At 27.4% G+C, this 18,172-nt stretch overlaps 3 protein-coding genes across 4 annotated transcripts; all 3 read right to left on the reverse strand.

Moving 5' to 3' along the window:
* Positions 1-436: 436 nt before the first annotated feature.
* LOC105423390 (scm-like with four MBT domains protein 2) lies at positions 437-5,068 on the reverse strand. 2 transcript variants are annotated; one of them, XM_011633131.3, is made up of 7 exons: positions 4,872-5,068; positions 3,613-4,022; positions 3,305-3,394; positions 2,571-3,082; positions 1,523-2,373; positions 719-1,371; positions 437-642 (listed from the first exon to the last, which is right to left on the reverse strand). In XM_011633131.3, exons 1-7 carry the CDS (start codon positions 4,915-4,917, stop codon positions 472-474), a joined length of 2,733 nt encoding a protein of 910 aa, XP_011631433.2. In that variant the 5' UTR covers positions 4,918-5,068; the 3' UTR covers positions 437-471. The 2 variants fall into 2 exon arrangements, with proteins under 2 accessions (XP_011631433.2, XP_011631432.2); XM_011633130.3 differs by having other exon boundaries at positions 719-1,374.
* A 1,920-nt stretch (positions 5,069-6,988) lies between these two features.
* Positions 6,989-9,028, reverse strand: LOC105423391 (uncharacterized). The gene is made up of 3 exons (XM_011633132.3): positions 8,127-9,028; positions 7,824-7,967; positions 6,989-7,542 (listed from the first exon to the last, which is right to left on the reverse strand). The coding sequence occupies exons 1-3, from the start codon at positions 8,307-8,309 to the stop codon at positions 7,027-7,029; spliced, it is 843 nt and encodes a 280-aa protein (XP_011631434.1). The 5' UTR covers positions 8,310-9,028; the 3' UTR covers positions 6,989-7,026.
* A 4,349-nt stretch (positions 9,029-13,377) lies between these two features.
* On the reverse strand, positions 13,378-16,563 carry LOC105423392 (uncharacterized). Its single transcript, XM_011633133.2, has 3 exons — positions 16,181-16,563; positions 14,865-15,938; positions 13,378-14,785 (listed from the first exon to the last, which is right to left on the reverse strand). The coding sequence occupies exons 1-3, from the start codon at positions 16,197-16,199 to the stop codon at positions 14,652-14,654; spliced, it is 1,227 nt and encodes a 408-aa protein (XP_011631435.2). The 5' UTR covers positions 16,200-16,563; the 3' UTR covers positions 13,378-14,651.
* Positions 16,564-18,172: the final 1,609 nt, after the last annotated feature.

The raw sequence follows: 18,172 nt of genomic DNA on the forward strand, positions 1-18,172 counted from the left end.
CCGAATTATATATGTATTTTTCAAAAATATATTACTAAATAAAATATCAGTAATATATTAAATATAAGAAAAATCTTAAGATAAGCGAGATGGAATGCACTTGGGATGCAAGGATGTTCTTTCACATACATCTTTTATAATTCATCATTACGTGTCTCTGAAACGATAGTACATACATACGTCTTATGCAATAACCTTGTTTACAAACTGATCATACAAACATTTTATTAACAATCCTTATACTTCTTAGTACATATATGTACCTTTTATTAATAATTCGAATTTTAAAAATCAATTCTTCATACTTTGGTTTCATAAAATAGCAATGGACATCAATAAGAGATTAAAATACATAAAAATATATTAATAAACTGAAGTCTGAATTCTATTTAAGTTTGCTAATCCTAAAAATTTTGTATGTACATATAAATAGGCATTGTGAGTAAACAGAAATTTTATTAATAAACTCAATTAAACAATTTGATATTGTTCAGGCTCTACTTCGTGAATATGTCGTAGGAAAAATGTGACTTTGACTTGTTCAACGTGTCGACACAATTTCATGGCTAAGCTCGTTCGCAGTTTCATATGCTGCGTAAGAGAAGGAAGATTCAGCAACAAAAACGCGAGACCATCAATTTCCTAACCAACAGGAAAATATTAGTGACAATTATAATTTCAATTAAAGTCTTAATATTTATGAAATTAAAATACTTACTTCTTCCTTGACACGATACGCGAGATCTTTGCAATCATTCGTTTTTCTGAGATATCGAAATACATCGTCTACACTCCAATACAACGGATTTGAATCAAGCTTTCGAGTCTTTGGTCGCCTTTGTGTTTTTTGCATTTTAACGTATTCAGCATCTGCTTCGGAACAATCAGATTCTATGCTTGTATCCCAATCTCTTTTAGTTCCTCTAGTCATTCCCAAGTTTTGACTGAATCTTGTGGAATGTTGTTTAGAATTTAAACTTGGAGGACTAGGTAATTCTCGATCCTTTGCTTTTCTATCATTGAATGAACTACCAGAATCCTCTGAAACATTACTAGAAGCTATTTCAGTTTTGAAATCATCCGATTTGTCAGATTTCTCTAAACCTTTTTGTATCATGATGTCTATTTCTGAAAGTGGTTGCCTTCCATCGAATGTCTCTTCAACATGATTCTCTGAGATATGTTTTGCTAAATCTAATGGTATAAATGGCATTTCATCTTCCTGGTCGTATTCCTGTTCGTGAACCTCTTTATGCTTGTTTGCCCATCTACCACGTCGCCGTTTACGTCTTCTACCCCAAGGTTTTGGTTTTTGCACCATAATGCTTGTATATCCTTTTGGTTTTCCTCTTTTTCCAGTTCCAACTGATGCTGCTGAAAATTTGAAAGTATCAAATATAAATGAAAATTGAAAATATAAAATATATACATATAAAATGTGTTTTTACATACTGATTATGTCACAAATGTACTCATTTTATATATGCGCAATACATAAAATTTTTTCGAGATAGTTACTTACTATATTTCGTTTTTGATGTTTTATAACATTCATCTGGACATTCATTTTCTGATATATGCAACGGACCGAATAAATTTGGGCATACCATCAACTTTTTACAAATACTTCTGCAAAAATCTGCTACCATGTCTCCTGATGTAACAATGGCTACACTCGCACGGTATGTATTATTTTTATGTTTTGCCTTTAAGACTTCTAAATGATATCCAGGATCTGGTTTGGTATCACATTGTAAAACTTTCAAAATTCTAGCACTTCTGTATCCAACAGATACTATCATCGATAAAACTTCTCGCATGACTAATATAACTGGACCAGGTCCTACCGATTTTGGAAGAGTGGCTAATTTACCTTTCGATATCATGGGACCTGTGAAACATCTATAATTAAAATATATCTTTGGACACCAAAGGGAAGAACGTGGCTCAGATATCGGTATGTCCAGAATATTGGTTTTCTTTTCCTCCTTTACGGATGTTTCTAATTTTTTACAAATTTCTATATAGTCGTGCGGAGGTTTTAACGGATAGTGATTAGATTCGCACCATCCGACCGGAAATATGTCCAAGGAATACATGTCGACAATATGATCTGGCCGAAAGTAGTCGTAATTATCTAATTTTATCCATAACAAATTATCAACGATTTTATTAATGTGGGCGGCGCATATTACATGTTCATGTTCTGGATCAACCGCCTCCAATCTCATACCACATTCGAAACCTGCCTCAATGGCATTCGCACGTTCACCAAATAAGTTTTCAGGCGCTGCGATAGCGTGAAATGTATTCAAATATTCATTCCAATCAAAATTTTCAGTCTTTGAGATCCAACCTTGTGGATGAGTAATCCTGCAAGATTAAAATTTTAAGAAAATGATGATCAAACTCAAAGAATTATATACAAATATACAATATTCATAACAAATATTTCACAAGATTATAGCATATTTATAAATGCAATATTATTATAAATATATATTTATAAATGCATTAAGATAAATTATTTGAAAATTGGAAAATTGTTGTATCAATTTGATATAACTTACATAATATTATTTTTTTGCGCCCATCCTATTGGAAATATATATGGATGTTCTGCAGTGCACAGCCATGTGTTATTTTCTGAATTATTAGACACATACATATCATCTGATTTGTCCAAGCATTCGACATGTGTATCAATATTCACAAGAAAATATATATCATCAAATACTTTCGTTACAGTAGCAGGGCAAATTTTTATTCGATCTGCTGGATTCAAAGCTTCCAATTTCATTCCAACTTCAAAACCATGCTTTGAATGATCTACATTATTATTAAATAATTCTTCTAATAGCTCGCAATCCTTCGGTTTAGATTCTAACAAATCCTTCCATTCTTCATATGCATGTAAATCGATTATCGAACTAGGTGGTTCCAAAAACCAAGTGGAATTTGACTTAGATGTAAATCCATATGAATGTAAACGCTCGGATGTACAAAATATCCAAAAGCCCTGACGCAAAGAATCGGGAGTATCGTATTTCAGCAAAAGACGTCCTCCAACATTTTCCATAATCTAGAAAGATACAGATTAAATAATTAAAAAAAAAATCAAATATTTTTAAAATGTATAACATATAAAGGTGTTTTTAATACTTGGAGCATATAGAAGTAAATATTGCTATTTTTTTATTGTATAATGGTTTGTATTATATTTGCATTGTATATTACAGTTTTATATAAAATACTTTTTTTCTTTAGAGATATCTAATTCTATAATTCTCAATTCTATTCTTACCGTAGCTACCCATAATTTGTATGGATGCAGCACATCACTTATCTCAACTTTCATACCCTGTTTTATCCTGTCAGTCATACTTAGGCCATCCTATAAAGAAAATGAGTTACATTAAAATACTAACTGTAAGTACTATTCTACAATAAGCCATAAGTGATAGATCATAAGTCAGAAAATAAGAATTGAATCATAGTCGAGTATTCTTATTATTTTCAATCTGTGATTGGTCAATTCTTAGTTTTTGACTTATGATGTTACTTATTGTAGAATGGCCCTAATGCAAAGTCCTGAAAGCATTAATATCTTACTCCTGTTAACATCTCTGCTGGAAGTGTACGTGCTGTTGTCAAAAATTCATGCAGCTTTTCTACGCAGTCTGGTGATCTCTCAAGTATAATGTCAGGTGGCTTCAACTTCTTATTATTTTTCATGCTCCAGCCAAGTTCATGACCAGCTTCTTTTGTAAGATTAAACCAAAATTCTAAAGATCTATCATCACCACCAAAGTAACGTAATCGCAATAAAGGTCCACAAGGCATAACAATAGAAGCTACCCAATATGATTGTTCTTCATCGTTATTTTTTTGCACTGGTACTTCTAGCGACATGCCTATCTCAATACTGTTCTGCAATGTCAACTCCACATGAGGGAACATAATTTGTGGAACTTCCACACTCTTGGTAGCATCAAGATAATCTTGCCAAACAAATCCATATTCTAAAATAAAAATAAAAAATTTAGCATATGATATAAATATTACTAATGATATAAATATTACTCAATTTGAATTTAATAGCAAATTATGATTTTTACTTTATCTTAATAAACTATTATTGTGACAAAAAACTTTATAATATAAACAATATAAATAAATATGTAGTCTAAAAAAAAGACTATTTAATATTATTTACAGTCATGGAATATCCATGTAAATAAAACAAATATTATAATATAATAAAATCATATTTTTTAAAATATTTTAATTAAAAACTTATTTTTATTTAAATTATATTTATATTATCATTCTTTTCTATTAAATTCGCATTATATTCATTATTTATGAATTATTATAGATAAGAATATTTAATTTGTTGAATTAATAATTTTTTTTCATCTTAGCATTTTTATATGCTATTATTGACGCGCAAAACGCCATTTTCTCAATTGTGTTTTAACAGAGAACACATAGAGAATGAAAATGCATTTGCAAAGATTATAAAAGAACATATAAGATTATGCGAAAACAATGTAACGTCTGCTCTTTAATAGATAATTATCATGATACAAAGATCATTTTCAGTACGAAGCACAAAACTTTCTTTCAAAAGTTTTATTTGAAAACGCGTTCAACTACCATGTTGTCTATAATCCGCATCTACCTTTATCGGAAAGTGATAGCGCTTAAGTTGATCACGTGAAAAAGTCGCGCGGTAACTTGGCAATCGCGTTACAAAACTGATATTGGGAAAAAAATCGCGAATTTCATTCGCACGAGACAAAACTCAATTGGTGCGTGAGCGAAATTTCAAACGAATAGTTATGAAGATTTTTTTTTTTTTTTTTTACCTCCGTCCTGCGGTCTTTCTTGCGTTCGATTCTCGTTCATTTCCATCTTTTATTTATACCGCCGGACTCGCGAACGAATTATACGGCACGATCATTAACAAATTTTTCGCAAGCTGCCGGCAATTGCGTGCGAAATAAACGTAGGTAAAAACCCAATACGAGACCCTGTTGCGATTCACCGTGCGCAAACGAGTGAAGGGCAGTGATCCCAAATCGAGGGATTTTTCCGCGCATGCTCAGTAACGCAGCACAGTAACGTACCTTGTCGAAATATTTATATTATGTGTATCGCGTTATTATCATTTGGGCCCGACAAGAACCTATTAAAACCGACCATCGTGAAATTTTACTTAGCCGTTAAAATTTATACAGTTAGATCGTAGCGTGATATTAATGTTTTAATTTATTATCATCTTGTTGCTTCGTACACTAAGACTCAATAAGACTTAATTCCATTTAAAACTGCATTTTTATCGTGCATGTTTGACTGCTCATGCGAGTGATAACTGTAAGGAAAAAAAAAAAAATATAATTTTGCAACGGTGTATTTGGTATTATTTGGTAAATATACTGGCTATTTATGGAGCATTTCTATAAATAATAAATTATGAAATTAATAATGCATTATAAGCTAATTATTCAAATATCCGTGTCAGTAATTGGAAATTATATCGATAGTCGGTATTATTGATATTTTAATACTACATTTTATATTTTTAATACTACATTCTCCCTTTTCTCTTTCTTTCTTCTCTCTCTGGAGTCCATAAAATTATAGAATTTATTCTGGATTGATAATCGATGAGGTTCACATCTATGAACTCAATTCGGTCCATGAAAAAGTCACTAGATCCTAAACACAAATCATCAAATAGAATAAATTTTTTTTACATAAATCTCAAATGAAAAAAATATTCCTTCTATTTGGAATTAAAATAAAAATGCTTTCTTATTTCCAATCTTGTTATATTTAGTATATAACGTGCTAATGCAGTTTTATAAAAAAATTCAATTTACTTTCGTATTTTCATTCGACGATTTTAATAATAGCTCAAAAATTTTTCTATAAATATTTTGATGTATTTACAATAGAAAATTTTCAAAAATAAGTAATGATTAAATTTTATTATAATTATTCTAAATACGATTATTATAATAAATATAAATAAATTGTAAATAATTAATATATTTACTTTTTTATTTATTAAAAATAGGTGCAACTTTGGACATTCGAATTTAAACAGTTGACTCAGCATATTTTAATGTTGGCATTAATATAGAAACTTCATTCAGGAGAGAGGAAGAGAGAGAGAGAGAGAGAGAGAGAGAGAGAGAGAGAGAGAGAGAGAGAGGGGGGAATGGAAGGGAAACAGAGAATGGAAGGGCGAGAGAGAGGGGTGAAAGGGATTGTCAATAATATGACTTGTATTTAAGATCTTAAGTCTGATCTTACAAGATTTCATTTAGCATGATGCAAACAATTGCTCAGCTCAAAATTATACTAAACAATGTTATTTCAATTAAAGAAAAATCTAATTGTAGAAATACAATTTTTTCTGAAAAAAGGCTTATATAACAATAATATATTTAGCAAGTAAAGATTTGTGAACAAATTCCAATTATTTATTCCAAATTTTTTTTTCAACAAACTATCTTAGAAATTATTTCTAAAATATATGGAGTTCTATAGATAAAATTTTTTTTAATGACAAAATTTTATTCTTTTTTAATTTTATTATAAGAAATTTATTTAGTTTTTTTATACATATGTAAGTTAAATATAATTACTTCTAAGAAATTATTTGCAAAACTTATAGAACAGATTGTTAAAGTTTAAATGTGCATAAATAGAATGTGACATGTGTGGTTTAATGCCTAGATGAATGATCGATTAATAATCCCATTCTATTTATAAGATCTTAAATCTCTTAATTTATCAGCATAAGACTTGATTAAAAGTTGGAAATAATAAGGAAATAATAAGGAAATAGTAAGAGGCCCCTGTATATTTTTGAGGATTTTAAGTTCATAAATCATGGTACTGATTCATGTAACTAAGTTAGATACCAAAAAGGTACCAGAGAAAAAAAATATGCAAAAAATAAATACTATCAAAATTATATTAAATAATTAACTATTTATTTGTTTTAGATAATCATAGATTTGGATCAGGAGAAATTACATTATTAGAACTTCCAGACTGGTAAGAATATACAGAAAGTGATGGCGAAATACCGGAATACGTCGTAGGTGTAGGCGATTTTTGAGGAATTGATTCTTTGTATTTCCCTAACTCTGCTTCTATAAGAATCTCATTGATGTAATGTTTAGCCATTATACGTGAATAATTATCCAATTTCTTCAATGTTAATGCCACATATTCGCCATAAGTTTCATTTTCGTCTCGTTGAGATTCTTTTTCTGCAACAGTAGCTTTTAAAATATACATCTCACTTGGCTTATTATCTTCATTAATTTTTTTCTTCTTTGAGACACATTGTTCCGGAGAATGAAACATTTTTAAATGTTTTCTTCGCGATGTGCTATTACACAATTGTAAGCTTCTCTCATGTAACATATTTTCTATTTTCGAGCATGTTACTTCCATTTGTCTTATGCTTTCCTGGTCCTTATAGTCATTATTTTCTTCCACTTGACACATTTCAGAAATCTGGAACAAGAATAATCATATTCCTAAACATTAATATTCATTTAGCAATCATATCTGTATATAATTTTTATATATATTTCTCATTGGCTTAGATATAGTGAGAAAAATTATATAAACGTTATATATCGTTTCAATATACAATGATATAATGCACACTGATAAATTATATAAAAATTTAACAAAGATAAAATCTTATTATTTTAATATAATTTTATTTAAAAATTATTACATTAAAAGAAATTTACTTAAGTTTATAAAGTGCAAATATATGTTTACTTTACCTCGAAAGTACTTCTTGTACCTCTTGGCTTATAATGATCTCCTAAAAACATCATAGCATTATATGCAAACCATTTTGATGATACTTTTTCATCAGTCCCTTTTGCAGAATCAATCACTTTAATTCTTTCTCTTCTATATGATGCCTAGAAAAAATATTCATACATTTATTATTATTAATCAAACACTAATTTACATATATTAAATATAACACACACAATTATAAAATATAATAATTTTAAAAGTTATAATTGTCTTTTATTACAATAGATATTATTAATATCTACAAACATATATTTGCTTACTTGTAATGAGAGCCATTTCTTCTTAACATCTAGCACTGTTGTGCCAAATTTGTTGGCAAGATTTTCCCATGTTTCATTTCTTTTCCTACCAATTTTATAATATGGATCTGAAGAATCCCATAGAATTGGTAAATTTTCAATTTCACTAATAAATAATAAAGCCTTATCATTTGGCCATTCCATTATTTTACTAACACTTGTAATATATGTATATTAATATTTTATTTATTTAATGTATAAAACAGAGAGAGGGGGAACGGGAAAAGAAGAGAAAAAGAAAGTGAGACTTCAATAAAGTTTAGAATCCCACATGAATGCCTTGGCTAAAAACATTTGATAACCCATACGAGCAGGTCGAGCATGAACGATCACGAACGAGTGCTCTTCTTTCTATTACGAATTTCTATCCTTGCTAGGACAAAGCACCATAATTTATAACGAAATTGGATATTTCAGCTTATTATTCTTATTATCGTTACTTCAGTCTTGTAGAAAAATGCAATATCACGATATTGTATCGAATTATACTGAATTTATTATTTTTAGATACTTGTGTGTCTCACAAATAAATATATCTTTCCTTTCAAAATTCTTTGAAACACGTGTCAGGTGGACACATCAAACTCTAATCTTTTATTCAAAAGATTATCGTTTTATCACTGTGTAAATCAGCATCGAGTGTTTTTCCTTTGATAAATATATCAATAAGAGATGAAACATGTTCGTCGATGTTCGTTTGGGCTCGTTTGTACTCGCGACGATCGCAGACTCGTCAAGTTCGTTCGTAGTTCTTTGTTCGTGCTTGTTCGTGCTTGCTTTGTTTGGTCTGTACAGGTATCTTCTGAATGAACTGATAAAGATGTAAAAACACATTGACGAAAAATTTTTCGTGATTACAAAATGGATCTGGAAATAATTGGAGTTTTGAATTTTATTAGTAAATAAAAAACCTCATCATTTGGCCATTCTATTATTTTACTAATACTTGCAATATACATTAATATTATTTTATTCAACGCAACAGTATTTGAATTTTTAAAATTGCAATTTTAATCGTTAGTTTTATCAAGTTTTATTGATCAATAGAAAAAAAATGTTGTTTTGAAAAAAAATACATGACATATGATGCATAACATTGCGAACATGCATGCTTATTTATGAAATATCTGTGTAATAATAAATTATAAATTTGGCTTATTGCGATAAGTAATATATTACAATTTAATATTTTGTTATTTACTAATCGTTCAGATATTTACAAATAGTCGAAATACTTGATAATATTTACTCTTCGATTATTTCTGTATCCATTAGGCTTTATTGAGTCTATTTGACAATCATATCTACATATTTGCTACATATTTGTTTTTAGTGTTTCTTGTCAAAGTTGTTAGATATATCTATGATATATTGACAAGAAATGACCATTATTTATCCATCAACAAGGTTTATTATAAAAAAGTAAAGTATAAACGAGCGCGAACGAACATGATGAATTACGAACGAACTTGATGAACTTGATGAACAAAAAGTACACGAGATACTCGAACTTTATAGTACGTAGAAATACTATATTAGTTATATGATTGAAAAATGATGAGAAATTATTACATAAAAATATTTTCTCACAATGATTTTCTTCATTTTGTTAAATTCTCAAAAGTTATAATGTAAAGAAAAAACGTCATCATGTAAAAAATCCCAATTAAACATTTTCTATATAAAAATATATTTATATATTTATGTAATTATGTATTAATATATTATATATAATTATGTATAACTCATTATATATATTTACATATAATTACACACACATATATCTGTATTATATAATTCATATAATTATATCATATATAATATGTTCACTTTAGATATAACTTATATATTTTTATATATGAACATATTTTATGATGTAATCATATGTAATTATATATAATCATATGTAATTATATATAGAAAACTTTTACTGGGTTCATTGAAAAGCAGATACAAATAAAAAATAACATATATTTTTTCTGATAAATATTTGTAATAAGTGTATTTTTTGTTTCAAATGTAGAAAGATTTGGAAAGATGATGGAAAGATAATAAATTAATTAATAAATATTTTATTTGTAATTTTCATTATGAAGTCTATTTGTAAAACTATTAATCTAATTAACATTTTATAAAAAGGAATAATTCTTATTTAAGAAAGTATTTTATTTTCAGTAAATGTCATAGTAATTAAGTGATAAAACTTATCTGACCAAATGAATTACTACTGTCAAAGAGCCAGATTGAAAAAAAAGCACTGATAAATATCATTAAAAATAAAAAAATAACTCATATATATCTTATGACACATTTTGATAAACCAGAATATTGACCTGTTGTATATTAAATTTGTATAATAAAGAATATTTTATTTACAAGACATTGTTCAAATTACTATCAAGTTGGAGAAATTTATTTTTTATTATCTAATTTTTTATTATCTTAATAAATAACTCAGAATCTGGTTTTAATATTGATGTTTTCGCACAATTAAAGAATCTTTCGCCATATAATCGATATTGTAATTTCGTATTTGACAGCATGGCATTTTAAAAACAAATTGTAATATGGCATCCTCAGAAACAACAAATGAGATATATTTGCTTATGGAAGCAAGGGTCATTCAGAAAAGTGAATTCATTTTCCAAAGATAAAATTGCAACAAAAATATTGTTACGTATTGTTGTCAGTAAATGGAAATAGTTTATTAGATATATTTTTTTTTAATAGCTTTAAACGATAAACAATAATAACTTTAAACAATAATACAGGCTCACTTAATAAAAATTGTGTTTATATTATGATGAAAATCTTCATATAATTTCTTTAATATATAACGTAGCAAATATTAATCTCAATTCTTTATAATTAGATTGTTTGTTATATGTGAACAATTATAGAAAAGAATTAGATTATTCATTTCCTTATCCTTATTATAAAAAAAACTATAAAATTTTTATTATTTTAGACTATTTTAAGATATTTTAGATATATTTTAAAATTTATAAAAAAAAACTGATTAGCAAGGAAATTAAACTAAAATAAAAAGTAACAAATAATATCAATAAAGTAATAAATTTTATCAGATAGCAATGTATAATTGAATTGCATAATTTATAGATTACAATTTAAATTTTAAAAATAAATTATCTGCACATAACTTGGGAAGACAATAAAATGAAAATGAAATATATTGCTTCTCCCCGGGAAGATATTCCGCTCTTATACTTAAAATCATCTTAGATAAACTTATACGATCATATTATTGGTTGAAATATAATTTTAAAATTTTAAATATAAGAACTGATTATGAACATATACTGCTTTCAATTTCTCTATCATAAACATTTTAGACTTTTTTCATGAAAAAAAAAATGTCACAATTTCAAGGATGCGGAACAATTGTTGAACTTAATAAAAAAATTGACTTGCTATTTAATGGAATCCACATTCGGCAAAGATTATAAAAATTTCTAAATCGAGATAATTTAGATTATCGAAATGCAACAATAATCAATATAATGCTACTTCTATTTACTTTACATAATATTTATAATAAGTTTCTATGTAAAACTTTTATTCTTGGATTTGCAGCAGCGACAAAACCGATTTTTTCAGTTGTAGAAATTATGATTTTTTCAGTTGTAGAACTATGTTTGAAATACTTCAGTATATTTTAACTTACAGATTTTCGCAAAATAGCATTGAATTATTTGTGAGAATTAAAAGCAGGCATAATTACAATAATAATCCTAATTTTTTAATATTCAAATGTACTAAACAAATTCTACATAATGTTCCATCAATAAAGTGAATTCATTCAAATATATCAAGTAATAGAAAATTATGTATTAAAATAGTAGAATGTGATCTCATTAGTCCATTCTTCTTATAAAAAAAAAAAAAAGTTATTACATTGCGATTATGCATTATGATACATTGTAAAAAAATTATATTCTACTATTGAATGTGATTTTTGCACTACAAATCTTTTAGCAAAGTCACGAATAATTATTTTTGTACTGAAAAATTTATTGAAGTTGTTGATATTACGATGATTTAATTCGTCACGAAGCATTAATTTAAAATTTAGAAATAAAAAACTTATAGACAGAATTGGAAACAGAAAATTTTACAAAAGTTTCTCTGACAAATTTTGATTTAAAAATATTAATGCTTATTAAAAGTTTTGTTTGAACTCTTCAATTTTTTTTTAATTTTACGTGTATAGACATTGAATTATCAGAATTATCACATAAATTACAACTTATTTATTTCATCATTAGAAAATATATAAATATATGCACTCGTACAGCAAATTTTATGCGCAAAAAATTATTATGCCTCGCAGAAAATCATTTAACTTATACAAATATTATTTTTCAACAAATAAATATTTTACAAATTGTTTTCAATTTATCACACATAAGCCTTATAATTCTTAGTTTGCATATATACACTTTCTTATCTTTTTTCATCCTGTCTTAATTAATAATAATTATTTTACAAAAATATATTTTATTATTTTAATTATATATTTTTATGATATATATTATTTATTATATGTACTAATTTCACCTTTTTATTAATATTTCAAAGTTCAAAAAATAATTATTTAAAATTTAAACTATTTAAACTATTTATTATCGTTGCTTTAAATATTTTATTATTTTTACGATAATTTCATCGGTAATCATTAAAACATTAAAACAACTATTTTAAATTTTATTATTCAATTTTTATTTATTCATTATTTATTATAAGTTATAATTTTGAGTCAATAATTTTGATTGCTGTGACTAGCTTTGTAATTTATATATGAATGTGTCACACACTTCAAAACATGATTTCCAAAAATATAGCTTCACATAGCAACAATATATAATAAAATAAGCAAATAATATATAATAAAATAATATATAAAAATTTTATACTTGATAATTTAGTAGAACTTGAATTTTCTTGTTTTTTTCAGTATTTAAATAGAATAATATTATGCCACTGTGATTACAAAAAACAAATTTCAAAAATAAAAATAAAGATTATTTAATGCAAAATACTTGCATTCATTAAGAAATCAAATATTCTAAGAATAAAAAAAAAAATATTCTGGCATTAAGTGATTAAGCTTTTTCTGTAAAAAAGAATATGAAAATATAAAAATATATGCTAATTATTGATATTGAGTCTCTCAGTAAGAACATTATGAAGATTATTGTCTTTTAGAGATATTTATTAAAATTAGACACATAAATTAAAATTAAAACATTTCTGAAGATTATTGCCTCCTATGGAGAAGAAAAAAGTCTATATTATAATAAAACTTTTTTTCTTGGATCTTATTGAACTACTGTATCGTGTGATTTTTATAGTCGAAAATTCAATAAAAAGCTTAAATATATCGACAAATATATTTCATCTTTTATTGATATCAAAAAATTAATTAATTCATCGCAATACTTGTCCGTGATCATCTGTTCTTATTAATTTGAACTCATTTTAAGAAATCTTATAAAAATATATTTGTTGATATTATATATTTATAAAAAGATATAAAATAATAACAAATAAATGAATATCAATAATCCAGTTGTATAATTATTTGAAAATTATTAATTTATGTCGCTATTATTAACATAAATTATACTTTCTAGCAGTCATTTAAAGTGTCGTTTAAATTATTAATAAAATATTATGACAGATTTGTCAAATGATACTTTTTACAATATCTATATTTGTATAATATAAAACAGATATTTATTGCAGAAAGTAAGAAGAAAAAGATGTTGAAAGTTACAGGAAATCCAGCTGAAAATATAAGAAGTCCATATCAAAATATAATAAATCTAATGCTCATTTATACATTTGTATTTGTATAATAATGTAAATAATCCCGGGATATTATAAAAACATAGGTAATACACATGTATATAGGAAAATGATAAACTGTGTAAAATTGTTTCTTTTTCCTGAAATCACAAAATGACACAGTTCCAAGTTTAAAATACAATTATATCTGATAGAATATAGTCGTACGCGCATGCGTGTTTGTTCAATCCTGATGCAAAATTAATTCATCAGATAAAATATTTTTAATAAAAAGACAGACAAGCGAAAATCATTACATCATCCGTTAGAAATTCTTAAATAAAGAAAGATATATCTCACTAGGCTTCCCGATTTGTGTACTTTATGACCGAATAATTCATGGGCATGACTAAATTGTCCGTCTAATTATAAATTGTTAAATGTTTTACAATAATATTTACATCATACATGTCATTCACAATATCCTTGCAATGACTTTACAAGTGATTTTGATTAGCAATGTATTCCATTTGAAACAAAAAGAAATTCAATCACTTGCTAATCATTGGTTAGCACTAATTAATGTCAGTGCAGCTAGCTGAAAAACTAACTTTATACAAACAATAGTTCAATTGCAAACCACTGGCGATTGATAATAGTGGGAATATAGGGCCCAATTTAAATGCCCAAGCGACTGAAAACATCTGCTCTTTTGACACGTGTTACTGTTGCTGTTTTACTAAAAGTCACTTGTTTGGCAGTAGTCGCGCCCAGACGTGCTTTGGCTGGTATGGAGACAAGTCGCTCAGAAGCTATAATAAAAACACCAATAAAGACTGTTCCTATATATACTATACATTATAATAACATTTGTATAACATATATACATACCTAATTTGCCAGATGCAACAACTGGTTTGGTAATACTTGGTTTAACATCAGGTATCACCTCCTTTTTTAGCTTCAGTATACGACTTGTGCTGTTCAAAGTAGTCTTTTTGCTAGCTTCATGATCAGCATGCATAGTGCCAGTAGTTTTAGGAATAACTCTGTTTGTCATTATAATTGATGTCCGTACACTAGGCGATGTTCGATTTTTTAGTATACCTAGTATACCTGGTGAACTGATAGCGTTTGATCCATTCTTAAGTATTCCTGCAGTTGGATGATCTTTTTTGTCATCAATGTCGCCAAGACGTTTAAAAACACTGTTCGATCTCTTGAATATATCTTTACCAACTCCAGTAATATTGAAAGTAGGCATTGCATCAGCTAAATTGGTTGTACTTGTAACCGAGCTGTCACCTAATCTATCAAATACTGTTCGTTTTTGCTCAACAGACTTTTTGAGCACTGGAGTACTTCTTACAGTTGTTACCTTTGGTGCAGCGACAGTGTATTCGACAGTATCATCTTCACTACCATTTGTTACCTTTAATTTTTTTTCTACAATATTCCAATTGTCTTCATCATTATCTTGATATGATTTTTCTGGCACTAATTTTCTTTTCACAGATATCTGCTTTTGATTAACAGCATTGGTAGTAATTGATGTAGAAATTGGTTTCCTTACAGTCACAATTTTTTTTGTGGCAGGTAAAGTAGATGTAGGTTTAACTATTTTTTTTGCAATATCCGTTTTAGGTGCTGTTAAAACTACCGTTTTATTTTCAATTTCCTTGACTACTTTCTTTACAACAGGCTTCGCAGAAACTTTTTGAGTTGGAGGTACGTCTTCTGAATCAACTAAAAATCTCTCACATGTTGTTTCTTCCACAACTTTCTTGGCATATCTCAAAATAGCAATCATATCACCCATTAATGTGATACCCATTTCCTTAAGACTAGGCTTATCTAAATCTGGCAACATATCTGGTTTAATACGATTATTTGAAAACACAACAGCATGTTTAGTTGCCACATCTTGTGGAAATCCTGCTCCTTTAAAAAATTTCACCCAGTAAGCTAGAAAAAAAAAAAAAATTATATATGTATCTATCAAAAATATTTAATGCTTTTACTTTAACTAAGAAAATATATATATATTTTATATAGAATATTTGATATCATTACTGGATCATTTGAAGCAAAAAGAATACGATATTAATTTATTTATAGATTTAGGCATTTTTTAAAATGGCGTAAATTAATAGTTTTAAAAATCACAAATGTAAAATACTATTGAAAAAAAAAAGTTTATAACATACCTGACAAGGATGCAGCCATTTCAACAATGGGAGCGCGCGACAAGTTTTGCCTTGTATGATTTCTCGTTGTAATATTAATAAATTCAGAAACCGGAACTTTTTCCCTTAAAAGAATATTTTTGCTCGTTCGCTGTACATGTTGTAAAGAGCCGCCGCAAATAATTTCCGAGTTGCATTCATACAGGAAACTACGTTCGAATCAACAAAATCCACAAAAGATTGATAATTGCACCAATTCCAAATTATTTCTAGCTATACTTCATATCAATGTGAAGAGAAATTATTAATAAACACGAGAATTTCTCTGAAGCACTACCATGTCTATATATGTATACAGCACATACATATGCGTACAAAAGCGAATTTACATAAGTCACGAACACGAAAGGACTTACGTGTTAAGGGACATTTTCATGAAACGAAACAAACTAACTACTACTGAGTGCTTTCCATTTAGTGACACAAGTTATCGTTTTATCTTTCTTGGCTTTCAAGGATTAACAAGGACAAAATGATATTTGTGTCGATCTGTGTCACTAAATGGAAAGCACCCACTATTTCTTTTAAGAGTCGGCAGGAGTGACGAGCTAACTCCGACTTGATCTAAAATGATTATCTACTCCTTATTTACAGTGCAGATATGTATCTATACTCAATTATATTTTGTCTTATAGAAACGATGTTTCGTGAAATTTCATGAAATTTTGTTAAGATAATTTTTTTACAATTACGAAGCTATCCACAGAGCCAATTTTGCAATTTAGCTCTTAAATAATTAAAATAAATGTAACTATCTACGCCTTATTTACAGATATATATTTGAGCACACTCATATATCATCTCGTAGAAGCAATATTCTGCCATGAGCCTTTTTCTATGTATTTTTTATAAAATTATGATTCTTGCTAGATGTCAGAGCGGGATTTTACATTTAAAAAAAAAAAAATTTACAATAAATGAAAATATTTGCACTTTATTGTCCTGTAGTGCAAATCTACGCATAAATGAATTATTTATTTTCACATATTTTCTTACAAAAATCGCTCTGTAGCTTTCGTCAGGCAAATATTCTAATTATAAATATCATAATTATGTATAACTTTTCTCGCAGTATTTTGGTTGTAATATGGGTGAAAAAAAATTCATCTCCGATAGAGGTCTCCATAATCTCTTCTGCCGATCTTTAAATGGTTCCTCTAGGATGCAATACAGGCCAAAAAAACAAAGCTAGTTTTTAGTCCCAATCTACAATAGGTGATCAATTTCTTATGGCTTAAGGTTTAAATCACCATTGTAGACCGGAATTAAACCAACTCTAAAAAAGCGGTGTTTACAATGAGACTTTAAGCTAATGTAAGCTTAAGAAATTGGCCAATCATAATCGATTTATAGAAGAATAATCGATTGTGGTTGGCCAATTTTATGCAAGAATGTAGTATTTCATCATCTAAAAATTATAAACAAGAAGACAGAAATTATAATTATAATTATAGTTATAATCATCAGAAATTATAATCATCAATTTAATAAATATATTAATATATTAATATATATTTAATATATTTATTAATAGTAAATACTTTATTATTTAACAAGTAGAGCACTGATGTATATATACTACTAATTTTTACATACCGTCATCGTATAATAATATGAATGGAGGTACTGGAGCTGGTAAAATTATTCCGTCATCGTATATATATCCATTATTTCTTCTAATATTTTCTCTAATATTTCCATGCGCCATTTTAATAGTTTATGCACTTTGACGTTTGAGCTATTTTGTACAATAATTAAAAAAATTAGTACACTTTTCATATTACTAATAACCTCACTAGAATTCAAGTGAGAAAAGTGCATGCAACACGAACAAACTTCATATGTGATTGACTAGTTTATAGTCTATCTTTTTTTCTTACACTGAAAGAAGAAAGATAAACTCTGAATTAGTGCAGCCAATTCAGCTAAAAAGAATAGACCCAGCGATTATTG

The sequence above is a fragment of the Pogonomyrmex barbatus genome, unplaced genomic scaffold (genome assembly GCF_055798465.1).
Source record: "Pogonomyrmex barbatus isolate J1 unplaced genomic scaffold, ASM5579846v1 scaffold15, whole genome shotgun sequence".
NCBI lineage: Eukaryota > Metazoa > Arthropoda > Insecta > Hymenoptera > Formicidae > Pogonomyrmex > Pogonomyrmex barbatus.